The sequence below is a fragment of the Channa argus genome, chromosome 4, assembly GCF_033026475.1.
Source record: "Channa argus isolate prfri chromosome 4, Channa argus male v1.0, whole genome shotgun sequence".
NCBI lineage: Eukaryota > Metazoa > Chordata > Actinopteri > Anabantiformes > Channidae > Channa > Channa argus.
In genome coordinates this window covers 10,051,423-10,071,104 of record NC_090200.1, presented here as the reverse complement: position 1 = coordinate 10,071,104, position 19,682 = coordinate 10,051,423, and the positions used below count along the sequence as shown (strand labels likewise).

General features: G+C 37.3%; 1 protein-coding gene across 2 annotated transcripts; it reads left to right on the top strand.

Annotated features, from left to right (window-relative positions):
- The first annotated feature begins 2,382 nt into the window (after positions 1-2,382).
- Positions 2,383-19,166, top strand: appl2 (adaptor protein, phosphotyrosine interaction, PH domain and leucine zipper containing 2). 2 transcript variants are annotated; one of them, XM_067500644.1, is made up of 21 exons: positions 2,383-2,539; positions 4,037-4,135; positions 5,572-5,631; positions 6,254-6,325; positions 7,204-7,291; positions 7,555-7,596; positions 7,684-7,742; positions 8,241-8,387; positions 8,888-8,970; positions 9,195-9,347; positions 12,379-12,567; positions 12,664-12,706; positions 12,965-13,021; positions 14,770-14,864; positions 15,180-15,335; positions 15,550-15,602; positions 15,776-15,950; positions 17,061-17,097; positions 17,189-17,344; positions 17,443-17,490; positions 17,995-19,166. In XM_067500644.1, exons 1-21 carry the CDS (start codon positions 2,483-2,485, stop codon positions 18,124-18,126), a joined length of 2,001 nt encoding a protein of 666 aa, XP_067356745.1. In that variant the 5' UTR covers positions 2,383-2,482; the 3' UTR covers positions 18,127-19,166. The 2 variants fall into 2 exon arrangements, with proteins under 2 accessions (XP_067356745.1, XP_067356744.1); XM_067500643.1 differs by having other exon boundaries at positions 7,555-7,742.
- Positions 19,167-19,682: the final 516 nt, after the last annotated feature.

Sequence of the window (19,682 nt, the reverse complement as noted above, 5' to 3'; positions counted from 1 at the left end):
CCTCGACTCTACCAATTAAAAATACAGGACCACTGAGGAGGAAAAATGTCCTCAAGCTCCCAAAGACCTTGATGAGGAAACACTACTTGTCATGACTTGCCTGCATTGTCAAGACACTACACAAAAAGACATAATTGTCCTAACAAGTCTATAAGGGTATCACGGCGACCTAAGTTTATATAAAAAGGCTTTAAAATATCCTGTTAGATTAGATTGTGCTAAAAAGCTTTTTTGAGTAATTGTTATTCATACAGTATTTCTATGTTAGGAGGCCACAAACCATTTTACATTCAAAAAATGGTGTAAACTTTGCTTTGGAGATTAGGCTCAACCCAACAAATATTTGAAAGCGATGTTTTGTGGCACATTGTTTCATTTTACAAAATGTCAGCAACTTATAAATCCATGACACGAAATAACACATAGCAAACAAATGTGGCTCTTTTTCATAACAACACCACTTCAGAATTATGTGAGAATACCAGCACTTTTTCACAGCTCATTACCAAAAACCAAAGTATTCTGATTATTGTTGTTTTCTAGATTCCAAGACTAAACTGAGGACTCTGGACAAGAAGACAACTCTTAGCAAAATTTCAATCCACTCTGACCCACATGACACACCGCTGTTACCACGTCACCTGTCTGTTTTTAGCCTGGTAGCTGCACTTAGCAGGCTTTCTGTCAGAGGAAGGAACTCAGGCAGGAAAAGTGGGATGTTTAAAACTAGCGGAACAGAACAAAAGCGAGACTAATGGTAAAAGAGTGCACTTAAAGATGAGTAGACTGAAAAATATTTGTTTATTTCATCTAGAATTTTCTTTCTATAAAATATTTTGGAAGAGAGGTAAAACAAAAAGGTACTAGATGTTTTGTGAGCACAGGATGTTTTTGCTATGATTTAATAATTTGTTTAATCCAACTTCCCTGGATCCATGACATTGTGAAAATGCTGCAAGTAAACCAAGTTGTAGACTAAGTAAGCTGTAAGCTTCGTTATTGTGTGATCTATAATTAAGTACTATCTATAATTAAGTAAAAATACTTTTTATGTGTAGGTTTAACATAAAAAAAATTTTCTGGAAGACATTGGTTTTATGAAGACTTGATTTAGTTATATTAAATGGAACCATCTTTTGGGTATATAGTAGCCTATTATCATAGGCATAAATTAGGCCTTTTTATGTAAAAATATAAGAGGATGTTTGCAGAGCAAAAGAGCATGATAACCACTCTCTTCATCATCCAGGATGAGATCAGTCAAGGAAGAGCATGTGTGCATCCTCTCCAGGAAGTAAGAGGTAATTAGAGAGACAGTAGTTCCAGCTATACTCAGTACATGTCATGCTCTGTCTCTAATTTTGTAATTACAAACAAGACTGAACATGACAAGATGTGCATTATGATTACTTCCTGAATGTTTTAGTAAGTAGATGTGATTTTAAAAGATATTTATTGGTTTTCAACTATGTTTCATACTGTATATTCATTCTTTTGCCAGAAATAATTCCTAAATGTTTTTTGACTAACTATGACAAACATTTTATTGGTCCTAGATATAGAAAGGAACCTAAAGGTCAACTGATCCTGGTTGTAGTACTGAGCATGGAAAATTCCACATGGAGAGGACTTTATGTAACCAAAACCTTAATATTCAGATGTGATTTCACAGTTACTCTATGTTTTCTGAACAGGGATTTCAGACAGCAATTTAAACGTTGTACTTTCTGCTGTATATGATAAGAGACAACATCATCTTAAAACCAAATCCAAACAGTGTAGACCCAGTTAAACAATTTATTAGTAATAAATAAGAAAGTAATAAAAATACTGTAATAATATAATATATGAAGAGGTAAGGAATCATCATGAGTAATTACAATATCTATACTTTATGGTAATAATATGCAAGTCAGCCCTTGTAGATGTAATATTTCTATATAGTTGCCACTCACTTCTAACACCACTGTTGAAATGGATGAGAAGAGTCAATCTATTAAATGTTTGACTGTGTTATAATCTTTAATAGTAGTAACATTTTAGTGGCCATAATGTGAAATAAGTCCCTTTCTATAAGTAGAAGTCAGATTTTATGATTTGTGCAAACGTCTTATTTTGAAATAGCAATCTGTGACCACATAGTGTCACTGTTGATATGAAAATGGTAAAAACGTAGTTGGACCATGTCTTTTACTTTACACTGTCCACTGAAGTGGACAGGTTTGCTATTTACAAACCGCATATTTAGACCACAAAGACAATCATTACGAAAATACACAAACATGTACCTTCGAGTTAAACCTGACCTGAGTTAAACAGTTTTAATGATAAGTCGTTAACAACAGATCCGGAAGATGAGGTCACATTAGGCCCGCCTCCAACTCCTACGTGTACACCTCGCCCGCCCAAAGGCCGCTGGGAAACCGAGTGCACGCGCTAAGTAATTCAAGCTCCCATTCCCGTCTCCGCCACTGCTAGCAAGATGCCGGCCGTACATCACAAACTGCTCCTTGAGGACGCTTTGCAGGACAGTCCTCAGGTAGGCCCCGTGTGGGGGGTTATCACGTTTAAAGAACGATTTGTCACGTAGAAGGACGCTCCGAAGGCTGAAGTTAGCATCCTAACTATCCCAGGCAGTATCCTGTTCCAGTTGTAGTAGGCTGTTTCCACTGGTCGATGACAGCTCTCAATTGACACATTGTTTTGGGAATATAACAATCTGTCAGGAGTGGCTCCACTCTCCGACTGTAAACACTGCTCTAGTTTATGCAGCATCTCATAGTTAATTGGCGTTTTTCGGCATCTGTTGTATTTAATAAGCTACCCTTCGTCATAGAGCCATACCCATTTTTCAGACGTTGATATTCTGTGTACATTCAGACTCGTATCCATTTGACAGATGTCACGACCATGTAGCTCAACTAAAGCCACTTTCCTGCGAACGAATTATATTTTCAATGTCGTATGAATTTAGTTCTTTTGGGATACGACTCTGATCTGGAATTAAACTGGGCCTGATTTACAGGATGTGGGAGGGGTTTCCATTATCGGACTCCCCTGGAATTAGTCAATAGCCTGCAAAGAAGCAGTGTTAGTCACTAAATACCATATGGTGTTTGAGTCTTACAGGTCTGAAATGCAATCTGAAAGTTGTTCACCAAGTACTGGGCCTCATGCATGAATACCAATTCCTGTGAAGTGAAATGTATCACAGTCTTTGCTATTGAAACCAAACATAGATAATCTCAGTGATAGTTCTGCTTAATTGCAACTTGTGCAGGAGGTTAATTTCTCTCCTCACATTTTGTCCTTCAAAATACAGGCTCTTCAAATACAGTGACCTTGCCTACTGTATAATGTAAACACAATGCTGATAATATACCAGATGATTCTTTTAAAAATTGTATCTATGGCACTGTACACAGACTTTAGCTGATGGGTGTGTTCCTCTCTGCTATATCTGTCCTGTGTTGCTGCACCTGTTCATGGGAGAAAAAAAACTACACCCAGACAGGATTTTCTCAGTTTGCATAGCCAGCCCGTAGTAAAATCATTAGGTTCACTTCAAAGCAGCACTTTGCATGCCTGTGCATACTGCAACACCCTTTATTGCTTCACCTTGGTGCCTCATGTCCACTTTTAACTTCCAGCACTGTTATAATACACCTTTTTTATGAGACTCCTGCCAAAGTTGGTATAAATTGTTTTAATTTATTTTATGGATGTAGCGTTGAGTACACTGCTTTTAAAACAAACATGACAAGAAACCTTTGAAACAACAGTGACACCCAGCTCCACCCAAATCCACCTGAAAGGTTACATGCTTTAACGAATGTTTTTACTATTTGATGAATGGGCTCATTATTTTACTGATTATTTGGTTTGTATATTTTGTTATATAAAGTAAACTAGTGACATATGCCAGTTATAATTTTAACACCTCAAGATGAATCAGAACCAGAGAACTGTTTCACCTCTAACTGTTGTCTTATCCGTTTATTTCTTGATCTTATTCAGCAAATGTTTTATCTTTAAGACTCGCTCCTTGCTCAGTGTATTTGAAGAAGATGCTGGCATGCTTACAGAGTACACCAACCAGCTGCTACAATCAATGCAGCGCGTCTTTGGAGCTCAGGTACCAAACAAATCACAAACACTCACACATACAATTTGTTTTCTTAGCTGTTTGTGACTAAGCTTTTTTTATGTATAAACAGCTATATCATTTTATTTGCCTGAGTGGAATTGATTTTGAGTTGAACATTTGCATTGTCGAACTACAGTAGAGTTTTGTTTTGATTTGCATTGAACCAAATATGGTGCTGGACCGGTTTTTCACTAGACACCAAAATAGAATATTAAATGCACGTTTGCAACTGTTGCACATGCAGACTGATGAATGAAGCATTATGTGCAGAGGTGTCTTGTACAAAAACTGAGGAGTATTTGACATTGATCCTGACCTTTGGGAGGAGTGTGTGCAACAAAATAATACCTTCAATAATACAAGCTTGGCAATGTGATTGAAGGAAACAATTTCTGTATAAGTTACTCACTAAGTGTAGTGTGCAGCAGTTGTGGAAAAAGTAGTCAGATAATTTACTGAAGTAAGTTACAAGTAAAAGTCCCACATTCAAAATATTACGTAAGTAAAAGTACATAAGTAATGGCATAAAAATACTTTGGTACCCAAAGTAAAAGTACTCTTTTTGTAGAATGTCACATTTAGGAGTATGATATTGCTGGATTATTCAATAATTTCTGCATCATCTAAATATTTCAGCTTTTAACAGTGGAACTTATTTATTTATTTATTTATATACTGTTTTATTGAACACATGTTTTGAATCTAACAATTTAAATTACATTACCCACTGCTGGTTGGCTTAAGGACTTCCCTCTGGGGATCAATGGAGACACAGCACACAAAACTTAAGGATAACCTCTTCCATTCTATATCAAGTTTAAGCAATTTCAACAACTTTTAAGCCAAAAGAAACAAGAGGTAGGGAGGTAAGCAATTGTAACCACCACAGCGGGCGGAGCATGTACCTGTACCTTACAAGATGTTGCACCCACCCCCCAACAGTTAAAGTAGCGGGATGTTAACCTCACATTTTTTTGTTTAGCAAATGAAGTGAAAGTACAATATTTGCCTCAAAAGTATAGTGAAGGTGAAGTACTCATTTAAAATAGAAATATTTCAAAATCATACTTAATATAGTATCTAGGTAAAATATACATACTTACTTCCTGCTACTTGTATGCTGTAAGAAGAGGCGGCGAGTACATCGTGATTTAGTTGTTTTTACAATGTTTGTTTTATATGCATCATTTCTTTTCCTAACATCAGACCGTTTCTGAACCAGTAGTAGTTTGCTGATAGAGTTGGGATTTATGTGACCTGGCCCTTTTTGCTTTTTCAGAGCAATTTTCCTTTGAACCATTGATTCGCCCATTGTAATTTTGTTTCTTTTCATTGCCTTATGATGAACAGGGACCGAGAAGAGAAAAAATGTAGGAGCCAGGGATCAATTTTGTCCATTAAAAAAAAATTATTTTCCTTAACAGAGTGAAATGGGATTGGCCACAGAGCAGCTCTCACAGCAACTTCTGGATTACGAGAAAAAAGTAAGTATGATGTGAGCATGACGGTTTATACATATTAGTTCAGGTGTAACAATTTAGTTCTGCTAATGTGATATAACAAATACATTTGAGTTTTGTCCAAAAAAAACACATTCCCGCGATGGTTTATCACTTCTGTCCCTCCAATTATATCAGTATCATCTGAGGTTTTTTTTTATGTTGGGTTGCATGTGACTGCAAAGCCTCATCTTTGCATGCCTGTCAGTGAAATCTCTGTGCATGAGAAAACCTTGCTGTAGAAGAGGCTCGCTGTTGGTAGTCTGTCGTGGGGGCTTGTTTTCATCAACTAAGAGGAGATGAAAAGAGCGAGTCTGTTAAATCATGCTGGAAAGATTTTGTTGGAACACATTCCAGATTGCAGAGTGGATGTTGGACAGAAAAAACACAGCATTGACCTATAATGAATGCACTTTTTAGCTATTTTAGACAAAGCTTTCAACTCAGCATCTCTTCACTGTGTTTATAAGCATCTTTGGCCTTGCTTCATTAAAGTGATGTGCCAGATTTCCTGGCAGAAAATGGCTTCTTAGCCCATAATATATGTTGGTTCTGCACTAATTTATGCTGTTTCATGTCGTTTCCCTTCACTTCTTGTTCTTTCTAGAATTTTGCCCTTGGAAAAGGCGATGAAGAGGTAATCACCACTCTGCAGAAGTTCGCCAAAACTGTAGGGGAGGTAAGGCCTGTATTGGCAGTGTTGATGTTTTTATGTATGTATATATTTGTGTTCGCTCGTAGCATAAGGGAGGAACAGTAAACTATTTCCCAGTCAGTAGTTGGTTCTTTATATCATGTTACAAAAGCATTCATTGGAAAAGCTTGAGCATTATCCTCAATGTACTGTAAGTCTGGAACTGTTTGTATTGTATATTAATGCAAAGATGTGATAACGATACTGTGATGGATGGATAGATGGATGGTACGGAGAAGCAACAGTGGGTCATGCTGATAGATGGGGTTTTGCGGGCTCATGTATATGGATAAAACAGATAGGCCTGTCACTTTCAGCCATAGGGATCCACAAGCCTGCTCAGTCAGCACTCCACAAGATTCAGGACACATCCACACAGACATTTGGTCAGAGGACACAGGCTGATTGTTTGTTTGACCTTTACCACATCATGTACAGAAGAGAGCTCATTTCCTGCGAAGAAATAGGCCTATTACTGCACTTTTAGCACTTGTGAAATCATTCAAATGAACCTAAATGTCACTTTGTTAATTGTTGGTATGTAGCTTGCCAATAATCCTGAAGAATTATTGCAGGATATGTTTGTGTGAAGGATATATGGTCTTGTTTCCAACAAACAGCAGGTTTTATTATTTCCTTCACAAAATGTACTGTTCCATAATATGGGTTTTTTTATGATGTACGAGAGGCTTCTGCTCCCATTTCGCCGAAAATGTTACTTTCCAGGAATAACTGGCGGCAAATGTCATCGTACATATTAAAATAAATTGAAATCCCTCAAGATGTTTGGCGAGGGTACATCTTCTGTTTGTGTCCTCGTGTAGCTCTTGATATTTTTGTATAATCTGTGTTGTCTGGTCCAGCTGAACTCGCTCCACTCTGAGCTAGCCAACCAGATGGCTGACAGCATGGTCTTCCCCTTGATCCAGTTCCGAGAGAAAGACCTCACAGGTAGGAACACATGCTCACACATAAATGCACAAAACATATTTCAAATGTTTAAATATATATTGCTACAGACAATACTTTTTTTTAAATCAATGTTGAAGTAAAGAGCTCATTTGATTGAGTCTAAACCGCAGAACAAAATCTCATCTCCCAACAAACCTATATAGAATCAGATTTGTACAACCATTTCTCTGCAAATGCTGACTAATTTAAAAAGCAATAATGCCGTTTTATAATGTGAATGTTTACTGCATTTAATTTTTCAGAGATAAGCACATTAAAGGAAATATTTGGCATCGCCACTGATGGCAAGTACATATTTTCATCAACTTCAGAAACAATTGCAGCCTATAATTATTATCTGACCCTCATGTCCTTTCTCTCCTCTCCTGCAGAGCATGAGGCAGCTATGGTCAAGTACAGCCGATTGCCCAAGAAAAAGGAGAACGAGAAGGTAATATGACTGGGGAGTGCTTTTTCAGCTTCACCGATAATGCTTTTGTTGGAGCAGTACAATAATGCAATGGGAGTGTTTTATGACCATCTGAAGTACAAATGGATGGAATAAAATATTCCCTGACTGCTGGGCATTAAGACTATAAACACAACATACCGAAATGGCTGCTAAGGTAAGGGTTCTCTGCAGTTCACTCCTCTTTTATGTGTCACAGCATCTTGTCTTGAGTGTGTAGCTTATTTGAATGTGTGCACGAATAGGGCAAGTGTTTGCATAGTATGTATGAGTGAGTGTACAGCGCTTTACGGTTTGTGCTGGCCATGTTTATATCTGTAGAACCAGTCAAATGTTTGGACAAACATTTATACACTGTCATTTCTGTGTTTCTGTTATTTAAACATTATAGATTTATGATTTAAATTAGCAATGACCAAATTGAAATGACACACATTTATTCAGTGCATATTTTGCCTATACCCTTTTCTGTCTGGACAGCTGAAGGCAGACTTGGTGAAGGAAGTGGCCTACACCAGAAGGAAGCAGCACCAGGGGTCACTACAGTATTACTGCGCCCTCAACGCCCTGCAGTATCGCAAAAGAGTAGCTATGCTGGAGCCGATGCTAGGCTACACTCAGGCACAGGTACTAAGCTGCTGTAGGCCTACAAATGTCATTGTCCTATCAACATTCAAATTCAGTGTCTCAGGAATAGCTATGATTCCCTCACTGAAAGTGATTTAGTTTAGTACACTTGTTACTGTGCAGTGTGCCCAATGCAATATAAACTTAATAAAACAATATTAATAGTTACATTTCAAGCTAAAATGCCACCTTATCTAGATCCAGCTTTTCATATGTGAGGGTTTGAGGGTTTTCTTTTTTGTATATTTCGGAGTTTGGACAGTTAGCCAAATAAAACAAGCATCTGAAAATCGGATTTTTGACTGTAAAAAAACATGAGCGACATTTTTCCCTACTTTCAGACATTGTCAAAACGGTTATTTAAGAGAACAAAGGGCAACTTGGTAATGAAAACACTGATTAGTTGCAAGTTGACCAGGTGATTAAAAATGTTAAGTAGAAATTCAACTGCAGCTGTAAAACTACACCAAAGGAATAATCAACTATAACTCTTCTCTCAGATCAGCTTCTTCAAGAAAGGCATTGAGCTGGTGTCAAAGAAAATGGACAGCTTTCTCAACTCCGTGTCCAACATGACAGAAAGGTAAAGACTCATCATTTCTTTGTGCACAGGACATGTGAGGAACCATGGACAATGTAAAGCACAGTGGTGTATCATCCTGAAGAATAGTTAATAAATAAAAATAAGTTTTTGTCTGCAAGCATTTCATATTTTTTGTGTTCACAATTTCTGTAGACAAAGACGACGCATTTTATGAATCAATTTAGATAAATTTCACCTGTATTAAAACTTTTTTTTTTCCCTAGTATTCAGGCCCAGCTGGACAAAGAGGCAGAGGCCATGCGTATGTCCCAGAGAGAGCTACTGTCTGTGGAGGACACTGTCTATATGCCGGATAAGGACATTGAACCTGTAAATCGCACACTTATCCAGAAGGCTGGCTACCTCAACATTAGGAAGTAAGTTCACTTACACTGCTTCTGTCTAAAATCTGGGGACATTTTCTATTCATGCAGCATTCCTAGGTAGTCGTTATGTTAAGAGGTGTCTCCAAGTATTGAACGTAGAGGAACACGATTCTTGTGACATTTCAGACTTTGTATGAGTATTGAGTCTGCTGCAATCAATACACTGCAGCTACACTGCATTTTGAATGTCTAGATAACCAAATGTAACAGAGAAATAATGTTGCTCTGATTGCTGAAGCTGAACTATGCGAGGATACAGTAAACAAACAAACCAAAAATGTCTGTCACAACAGACACAGTGGGTCAGGTAACATGTTGACAGTGTGCGCTGTCAGCTTATTGCAGAGTGGATGTATGAGAAGGGAAACTTCCTTGATGGTTTCGGGGCAGAACTGCAGCGTAGCCCACAATGTGATTTAGTGAAATGTCAGAGCTGTCAAACTGTGTCTCTCCTTCATATACATCGAGAGTCTTTGACAAATGTCTGTGACACCAGAGAAAAGGTTTCCACAGAATGCCATTCTGCTTAATGACACGCAGTGCCAGCAGCCTCAAACACTTGTGAAATGGAGCTGTGCAGAGAACATTTGCTTTTTTTTTTTTTTTAATGGTTCCTCAATGTTAAGGGTCTGAGTCACCCACAGCAGCATGAGCCCTACATGTGAATATTAATTAAATAACAATTATGGATAATATTTTATGAACAGTTGGGCAGGTTTACAGTTAGGAAATCAAAAATGAAGTGGCTCAACAATTATTTGCGTGGTAGTTTATGTATAAATTTTATTTTCACAGAAGCTTTAATACCCAAAACAAAAGCAAAACCGAGATTGAGTACAACTTATATTTACACGTAAAATATGATTTAATATTAAAACTGTGAAAAAATAATATAGTGTGTAAAATTGGAAAGAGAAGATGCAATGTTGGATGGGAAATATTAAACACATATTAAACAAAATCTGATTAGATTAAAGTTTGATTAGGATTGTAAATGTAAATTCTATTATGCTAAACAATATTGTAAGTATAGAAAACTTGAAAAAAGGTTGAAGACAGTTGAACAGAGATTTCAGAGAGCATACCAAACCATTTAATGACTTTTCTGAAAGCTAACTTGATGCGACATTTCCATTTTCGCTTTCATGAATTATTACACCAAGAAATTTATGTGATTCTGCCTGATGGATTTAACAGTTGTCTGTTATTTTTGGAAAGTACTACTGTCACTGATGACTCATGAGTGAGTCACAATAACTAAAAATTTATATTAGATATATTTTAACAGAGATGATCAAACAAAAAGTAGCGATGACCTAAGAATAGCACTGCAGAGATTAATTTTCTTCTATATGCAGGCAGCATCAGACAATCACACAAGCATATTGATAATAGATATACACTGTTTGTGTACCCTGAGGTGCAGTATTTGTTGGTCCTCATTCCATTCAAAATACTATTTATCCAGTAATATGTTATGATTAACTGTAAATTGTCTTTGGTAGATGAATAAATCCATCTATTTCTGATTTACATAAGGTAGATTTATATTACCATTGAATTGTAAAAATGATATTTCATTAAGGGTATGTTCTAGAAAGGTTCTCTGATGCATATATAAATAGTTTAATTGCTTCTGTGTTTAAACATTTCACACATAATTGTAGCAATTTAGGTTTGAATGATAATTATGGCAGTACACAGATTGGGTAATAATTGTGAAAATTTAAATTCTCTTCACATAAAGTATAAGGAAGCATAAACATTATCGTCATTTATTTGCAATAACATTGAGGGGGGAAAAAGCTAGCAAGCTTAGCTTCCACTCCTAAATATGGATGTGTCCAGGCCATAGTTTGCACCTCCTCATACAGTCATTTCATTAAATCTTTAGACTTCTTCACTTTTGCACTCACGAACGTTGATGTCATTTTAAATCTATACAGATACTATTGTCCATCAGTCTACACTCAATAGCCCATTATGACAAAGTAAAAGCAGGTTAAAAAAAAAAAAGTTTATTAATTTATTAAACCCAAACTGAAATTAGAGCTTTGATTCTTATTGGCTATGCCTCTACAAGCTTTGCATGTGTGGATTTGGGCAGTTTATCCCATTCTTCCTGTGAGATCCCCTCAAGCTCTGTCAGGTTGAATGGGAAGTGTCTGTGGACTGTCATCTTCAGGTCTCTCCACAGATGTTTTATGGGGATTAAATCTGAGCCACTCAGGGACAGACTTGTCCTGAAGCCACTCCGGCATCGTCTTGGCTGTTTCCTTTACTGCCGTGCAGAAAAGGTGAACGGTCGCCTCAGTAACCCTTTTCCCTATGGGAGCGCTCAAAGCTTTAGAAGTGGTTTGATAACCTTCCTCTAATAATTGCCTCCACACAGTTTTATTGCAGAGGTCTACAGTTCACATCTTGGCTTGGTTGTTGTACTACTGACTTGTATCCTTGACAGCCATGTGCCTTCCTAGGTCAGATTTCTGTTCTTGTTCTCATTATGGGTTATTAAGTAGTCGATGGGCAAATTTGCAAATTAAAATTAAAAGTACACCACAAAGTGTTGAAATAAAGGGGCTCTGAATACTTTCTGCGGCTATTGTATTAGCGTACAGTACAGTATGTCAGAGACGGTGACACTGTTACATCATTAGGTTATTACATTTAAAAAAAAAACACAGGCCATATAAAGTCAGTAAAACATGACATGCCGGACACAAATAGTTTGAAAAGGATACTAATACAGATTTCCAATCATTCATATTGTTGGGCAGTTAAATTTGTTATTAAATTCACTTGCTTTGAAGTAAAGCCATTGATTCAGTAAACCTTTCATAATGCTATGAGTTAATGTTACTTTTATCAGATCAAAATCGGGATATTAACAAATATCTTTACATTTATTTATGCAGAATTTGGAGGAACTCCAAGAAATGGTTATGTTTTAAGTGGATATCACGACCTGCAGCACTGACCCTTACCTGCTTTTTTTTCCCCTGCCTTTTTCTCTGTGCTCCAGTAAAACAGGCCTGGTGACCACAGCCTGGGACCGTCTGTATTTCTTCACTCAGGGAGGGAACCTCATGTGTCAGCCACGTGGGGCGGTTGCGGGGGGCATGGTGCTGGACCTGGACAACAGCTCTGTCATGGCCGTGGAGTGTGAGGACAGACGCTACTGTTTTCAGATAACCTCCCCCTCTGGCAAAACGTATGTACATGTCTCTCTTTATCCAGTAATGAGAGTAATACACAAATATGTATATTGGTTGTATTTGATTTGTCTTCATTTTATTGATGATTTCAGGTCAATGATTCTACAAGCTGAGAGCAAAAGAGAATATGAAGAAGTAAGCGTGAAAGAGGCAGCGGAGACAGCTGTGTTTGACCTTTTTATCGCTTTATATCTTCATTCCAAACATATCTGCTGCTACAAGTATCCGTCATAGAACAATGGAGGAGCTGTCGAGACTCATTTGTGTGGTTTTAATAGCTGATTCTGTGCTTGGACACAACTGACTGGCCTGTCACAGCTGGTATCAGTCAAGTGATTTCAGGCGGTTTGTGTAGCGAAAGCCCTAATGTGGAAATCTGTGTTTCTTTCTCAGTGGATTTGCACTGTGAACAACATCTCCAGACAGATCTACCTGACTGACAACCCAGAGGTAAAGCGCTAATTTCATAAGACGTCTAAGAATAAAATTTGCTCTAAATTGCAACAAACATTTTATTAGGTTTTTTTTTGGTTAAACCTTCGCCCATTACAGTATGTTGTGATTAGTTGTGGCAGTGACACAAAAGTTTAATGATGGATTACATTAAGATTAATGGCTTATTTGATGCTAATTACAGTTTGAAACTCACTCTTAACACAGTTATTTATGATCATCTCTAATGTTCGCTAATGTTTTGGTCATTTTTATTGTATCATTTAAAATATTCTGATTCACAAAGCAAATTCAAATTTTTATATATTTCTATTTTGTAATTTTTGGGGGCTTTTTTTGTTTTGTTTTGTCAGTTTAAAGTTCTTTCAGAGAAAATTTCTTGTTTCTTAGTTTATTTGTGAAAGGGCACCAAAAATATTATCCATGTCTATGTGTGATTACATTTAAAAATTACACATATTGTTTAAAGTAGTGGAACAACCACATTTGGGGGAAAGTAGTCACTGTGTTTTTTGCTGTGGGCTTAGTTTTATTATTCCAGTTATTCCAGTTATTATTCATTACAGCTGTTGACTGATTGTCAGTCACAAAATGTTGTATGTTTATTCTTCAGACTTTAGAGAGACAGAATAGAGCTGTAGCTCTCTCTCTCTCTCACTCTCACTCTCTCTTACACACCTATTTAAAACGATATTAACTTGGTGCATTACTGTACAGGAAGCATTAGTTAAAAAATTCCAGATCACACTTAAAATTGTCAGGGATGAAGATGTGTCCCCAGTCTCTCTCAGTGTAATCTGTATTCTATGGCAACTTCCTGGTCTTATTTCTTCTGTTTATGACCAGTTTAATTATTTAATTCTGTAATTAAACACTAAAAATTTTTCCACTTAATAAACAACTGCATTGGGGAAACATGTAATCCAATAAAATAAAATGTGATTGACGATCTCTATAAGACATGATGGATTTGGTTTCAAAATTTAAATTGTGGGTTTTTCTTTTTAATTTTATAACAATTTTTCAGTGTTTTACTTAATTAGTCCCCACAGACTATTTCTTTTCCCAGATCTATAAACTAATAGATTTATTCCTTACTGCAAGTGTCAGAAATAGACCAATTAAAACCATTAATAATTTTCTTTTAACTGAAAAAAAAAACAAAAAAACTTTAAATCAGGCAAGCTGATTAGTGTTTCTGAGGGATTAACACGGGTGAACAGGCCCCTCTTACTCCACACAGAGCAACAGGAGTTGAGATAATGTAGAGAATTAGTTGTGGAGGTGGTTCAAATTTAACATAATATTACAAGTAATTTACTTAATAGTTTGGCTAAATAATACTACTTCAGCTTAGTTCTGATGTCATGTTTCTCACCATCACAGTGCTAATTAAGCAAAGTTCTGCTGGAAACTGAAGGCACAGAGCTTATTATAACAAGTTTATTTACACGAGCAAGTGTCCAGACTGTCATCTGAAAATGTTTTTCAGTAGTAGGAGATGTGACCTTTTGTACAAAGGGGCTAACAGAGAAAATGCCACAAACTTGCTTAAATCTGATTGCTGGCCTAAGAATGTATATTTTTCATTTTACACGTCATAACTACTTGTGGGTTACAATGTTTTTAAATCCTCAAATTCTCAATATTCTTTCCAAGTTTAGACTTTTACAGACTTCTCCGAGTTTTGGATCTTAATGCTTTATGAATGATTCACCTGCTGCATTGTCCCCGCTTGTTGTTAGGCTGTGGCCATCCGTCTGAACCAATCTGCCATCCAGGCTGTCACCCCCATCACCAGCTTTGAGAAGAGACAAGAAGGCTCGCCCAACCCTGACAGGTCAGACATGTTGCGTGTATAAGTTACAAGCGCCAAGGTTCCCAATGGCAACACTACATGCTGCATCTCCTCCTGAAATGTACAGCATAATTAACTACATAGAACTGTGTTGTTTCACAAACTAATGATTAAATCTGCAGCCGTTTACATCATCCTTTTTGGTTTTTATTTCAGTATACATTATGAAACACTAGTTATTCTTATATCAGTAAAAAGAAATAAGAAGTTTCTTATTTCCCCACATATTTGACCTAAGCTGTGAGCAGATTCACACTGATTAAACTCATTCTCGTTCTACCCGTCTTAATCATGCAGAGCAAAGCCAGGAGGAATTCATGCTGCCAGTGGCAGTTCCCAGAAGACCGGCTCTGCTCCGGAACCAGAGGATCTGATAGCCCCCGGGACACCCATTCAGTTTGACATCATGCTGCCAGCGTCCGAGTTTCAGGACCAAAACAGAGCTGGAGGGAGGTGAGGTGGCCACTAGGGCAGGCGGTTTATGTGGGCTTGTGTTTGTGAGAGGCAGGAATAAAGCAAACAGTAGGTGGGTGATGAGGCTCATTTTTCTGAAGTCGGCTTCACGCAGCACTAGTTATTATATCTTTTCCAGGAAACTGAATGCTTCTTGGTGGCTCAGTGCAGGGGTTTAATTTTCTTTTTTTCTTTTGTGTTTACTTCCTCAAAGACGCACAAATCCGTTTGGAGAAACAGACGATGGCTGTTCCACAGAAAGTGATGGTAACATTTTCCACTTTGTCTCAAGCACTGTTTAAATTTAGCTCAGCCTCTTTTGTGTTTTTGTGTACCTTGAGTTTACTCTCCTACATGAGTGTTCCTGTGTTGTTTACACTCTTTGTGTATTTATGCTGTTGACACATTTTTGTGTGGGTTATGTTTGTATGTTTCTGCAGACTCCCTCCTGCAGCAGGTTTTCGCTGTACGCTTCTTGGGCTCTATGGCAGTTCGCTGTGGCAACAATCAGGAGGTAATCTATGAAGCCATGAGGCAAGTGCTGGCTGCCCGAGCCATCCACAACATCTTCAGGACCACTGAGTCCCACCTGATGGTCACTAGCAGTAATATCAGGTAGAATCAGATTTTCAACAATTCCCATACAGACTCTAAAATTATTCTCCCGTAGTCATGGTTTAAGTTGGTCAGTCTGCAACCTTGGTAACTCGTTTGTCTGTGCTCCATGACATCTGTCCAAAACCAATTCAAAACACATCAGTCAGATTCTGCAACTCAGCGACATGTTTCTTAATTTGAAAGCACTTGTGTCAAGCAGCTGTTCAAAAGCATTGCCCCAAATCGCCTTAGTCTTTTACAGCTGTCAAAAGTAAGAGACAATAATGATTTAGGATCACATTTTAACAACAATCCAGGTTGGACACTGACCAGTTCCCTTTAGGTAGAGATAATAATGAATCAACATGAAATAATAGAATATTTTAATAATGAAATAAAATACTTGGGGGAGATGCTGCATAACTGTAGCATCCCAGGTTTGAGTCTGGCTGGGGACCTTTGCATCCATTTACATTTAGTCATTTAGCAGACACTTTTATGCAAAGCGACTTTCAAGTGAGGTACAAAGCAGCAAAAATCTAAGCAAAAAGGAAGTTTCTTTTTTCCGTTAAATGCATAAGGATGGTGGGGAATAGTTCTCTTTTCAGCAGTTTTTTGAATGTTTGCATACCATACTCTAACTGTATATACAGTAGATCTGTAGCCAGGTGCAACCATGCAACATCAACAAGAAAGCTTCATATCCCAGCCAATAAAATACGAAAATATCAACACGTCTGTAAACTGTTTTGAAGTGACTATGGCAGTTTTTCTTTAAAAGTGAGAAAGGATCTTGTCCCAAGAAGCATTTGAAGCCTCATCAAAGCAACAAAGAACTTTTTAACATGCCACATGGGCTATCAAATAAAAATCACTGACTTGACACAACTGTCAAGTTGTCGTAAAACCTGTAATTGATGTTGACATGTAAAGCAATGTCTTCTGACCAAGTAGGGAGACACGTTTATTCAGATACAAATGACAAGTCACATTGTTTTATTGCTTCAAAATTGTTCAGAGTGAAAAAAAAAAACAGAAGAGATAAGAGTTCCTTAACAAAGAAAATGGACACATCTAAAACATGGCTGATGTTTTTATATTCTTGCTCCTATTTGGTTTTCACAATAGGTTGATTGACCCACAGACTCAAGTTACAAGAATAAGTGTAAGTATCAGGATAATATCGCACCAAATTTAAATTAAAAAAAATCTTTATTCTCTTCACCTCACCTGTCTCAACTGTTGTAATTTCTCAGTTCCAGCTTGATGAGATATGTCAGTTTGCAGCCCACCAAGAGAATGGGAGGCTGATGGGATTCGTGGTTGAGAGTAGAGATTGGAGTGATGGAGATGATGATGGAGAGCCCTCATTTAGCGCATTCATCTTCGAGAGCAACACAGAAGGCGAAAAGGTCAACACAGCAAGCCTTGATTGTATTTTATATTCCAAAGGAGTAGAAATATGTTGTAGTTATGGAAAAGAGTGTCTCTTTTTGTCTTTTGACCACAGATATGTTACACTATAAGCTTGGCGAAGGACATTACAGAAGCCAAGAAGGTAACGTAAATACTAAAAAAACATTTAAAGTTGCATCCTGTACCACATGAAACAGGAGGGAGTAAGAAGTTGTGTGTGCGTGTTTGAATGAGGTAGGGAATGATTAGGGTTCTATATTTCTCATCCAAATCATCTGGGAGTGCATGTTATTTATACATTTCTAGTGGTGAATGTTGATGTAATGCATGAGCAACATGGGGAAACAGGTTTTGACTGTGATTTTTGTAAATTGAACACGGTTCAGAAGTAATAGGAAGTAAGAGGAAGTAAGAGGAATACCTCTGTAACCCCTCTGAACAACCAGCGTGAATCGAGTAGTTCTAGATTATATCAACACAGGCATCTTTTGTAAAATCATCAGCTGACAAATCTTTTCTGTAATAGAACTTTTACCTCAGAATATATATTGTATTCATACGATTACTTAAGGAAATTAAACATAAAACGAGGAAATAAAGTTATATCTCACTTAGCAATTTTATTTTTTGTTTTCTATTATAAAAGGACCCAGAGGCATTGGCTCAGTTAATAAAGAATATGCCGCTCACCAATGATGGTAAATTCCTGCTGCTGGAGCCAGAGGCCGACAACACATCAGACGGAGCTGGACAGGAAGATCTGGAGTCTGAGGCCTAGTCCAAGTCAGGACCAAAAACAACCGAGAGCAGAGCCATGATGTGACTTTACACAGGAAAGAAGGCATTTCCTGGATGAAGGTTTTATCATGAACCTCTTGTCCTAGTTCCGGTACTGTAACACCCACATTAGACGTGTAGACTCACATTGCTCACATTAGACTCACCCCCCACTACTACATTTCCAGTTTTTTTTCTGGATCTCAAAGCATATCTCATAGATGTTAAATTAATGCATTTTTTTCAAGGTCAAACATTAACATGGGTCTTTTCCATTTGGAGTTGCCTACAAACCACTGACCTTTCCAGAACTTTCATCAAAAGGGACACTATATTAATTGTGTTTCATTGTCACTTTTTAATATCCCCAGCCATCTTGACACGATGGTAAATCATTTGCTTCAGTTTAAGTTTACATAGTTTGAAGTTTGTTTGCAGATTTGATTACTTTCTTTTAAATGTTAATGTGTATAACATGTAAGGATCTCATTCAACTACTTAGGCATTTAATTCTTTATTTGTAATGCACAAAATCGTTAATGCACTTCCAAGTTTTTTTTTTATCTGTCTATTAATAATACTCATTAGCTACCGCATGCACTACCTGAGCAATTTTAAGGATCTGAGACCTAAGGAGTTAAAATTTTAATTAAAAATTGTATGAATTTTGTCTGAAGAGCAGTGACTGTTGAATTGCTTATTATTGTTAGTCAGTGGACACCGTAGGCATGAGTGATTAGGCAGAGCGGTCTTATTTTCATGTCAGCACTCTGCTACGATGAGGTTGCCTTTGCATCCTGACCATCTTAACCACTGACACTAAACTGAATCAATGTAACCTTGACAAAATTCTCGACTAAGTGTACAAATCTTAAGATGATCTGTATGCCAGGTAGGTACTTTCTGAACCACCTGTATGTTCTCTTAATTAAAATGAAACTACTTTGCACTCTCTCTTGAAAGCCTATGTAAATATATTCTGTCCAAGTGTCTATATGATGTTTAATCAGAGTCTGCTGCATTAAAGGCTTTCAGAATCAATAGGACTGATGCAGTGCATGATTAAATTAAAGCATTGTTTCTTGTTCCCTTTGCAGAAAATTAAAACCACTACAATGAGCTGTAATGCTAAAGAAAATCCACCGAAATGTTACAGGCAATTTGTATGCACGCCTCAGTGAGGTATTCCACACTTAAAACAGAAAAAGGAGAAAGTAATCGATCTGTGGATCCCAGCGTAGTTTTGTTTCAGCCCACTTGAGCTATAATGTTGATCTGGACAGACAGTGAAATTCTGCAATGGACAGTGTGAATGTGACATGTTTTTGTACTGTGTAACACAGACAAGAGCAGAGCTACTGAGTTGACGTTGATTGTGAATGATTTGTTTTGTTGAATAGTCCGTTTGCCTGTCTGCTAATTTTTCCTATTCAACACTAGAGCTTCTGCAGAATCACATCAAGCAGTGATGGTGTGTGGATATTTTACGGCCTGATCTACTAATGAAAAAAGGAGTAATGATCATTTTGGATTGTTGCTGACAATTCATATTATGAT

Excerpts from the sequence above, each read along its gene's own strand:
- appl2 (XM_067500643.1), top strand. The coding sequence starts at position 2,483 with ATGCCGGCCGTACATCACAAACTGCTCCTTGAGGACGCTTTGCAGGAC. Across the intron at positions 7,743-8,240 it reads AGAAAAAGGAGAACGAGAAG|CTGAAGGCAGACTTGGTGAA; the intron begins GTAATATGACTG and ends CTGTCTGGACAG. Across the intron at positions 17,345-17,442 it reads GCAACACAGAAGGCGAAAAG|ATATGTTACACTATAAGCTT; the intron begins GTCAACACAGCA and ends TTTTGACCACAG.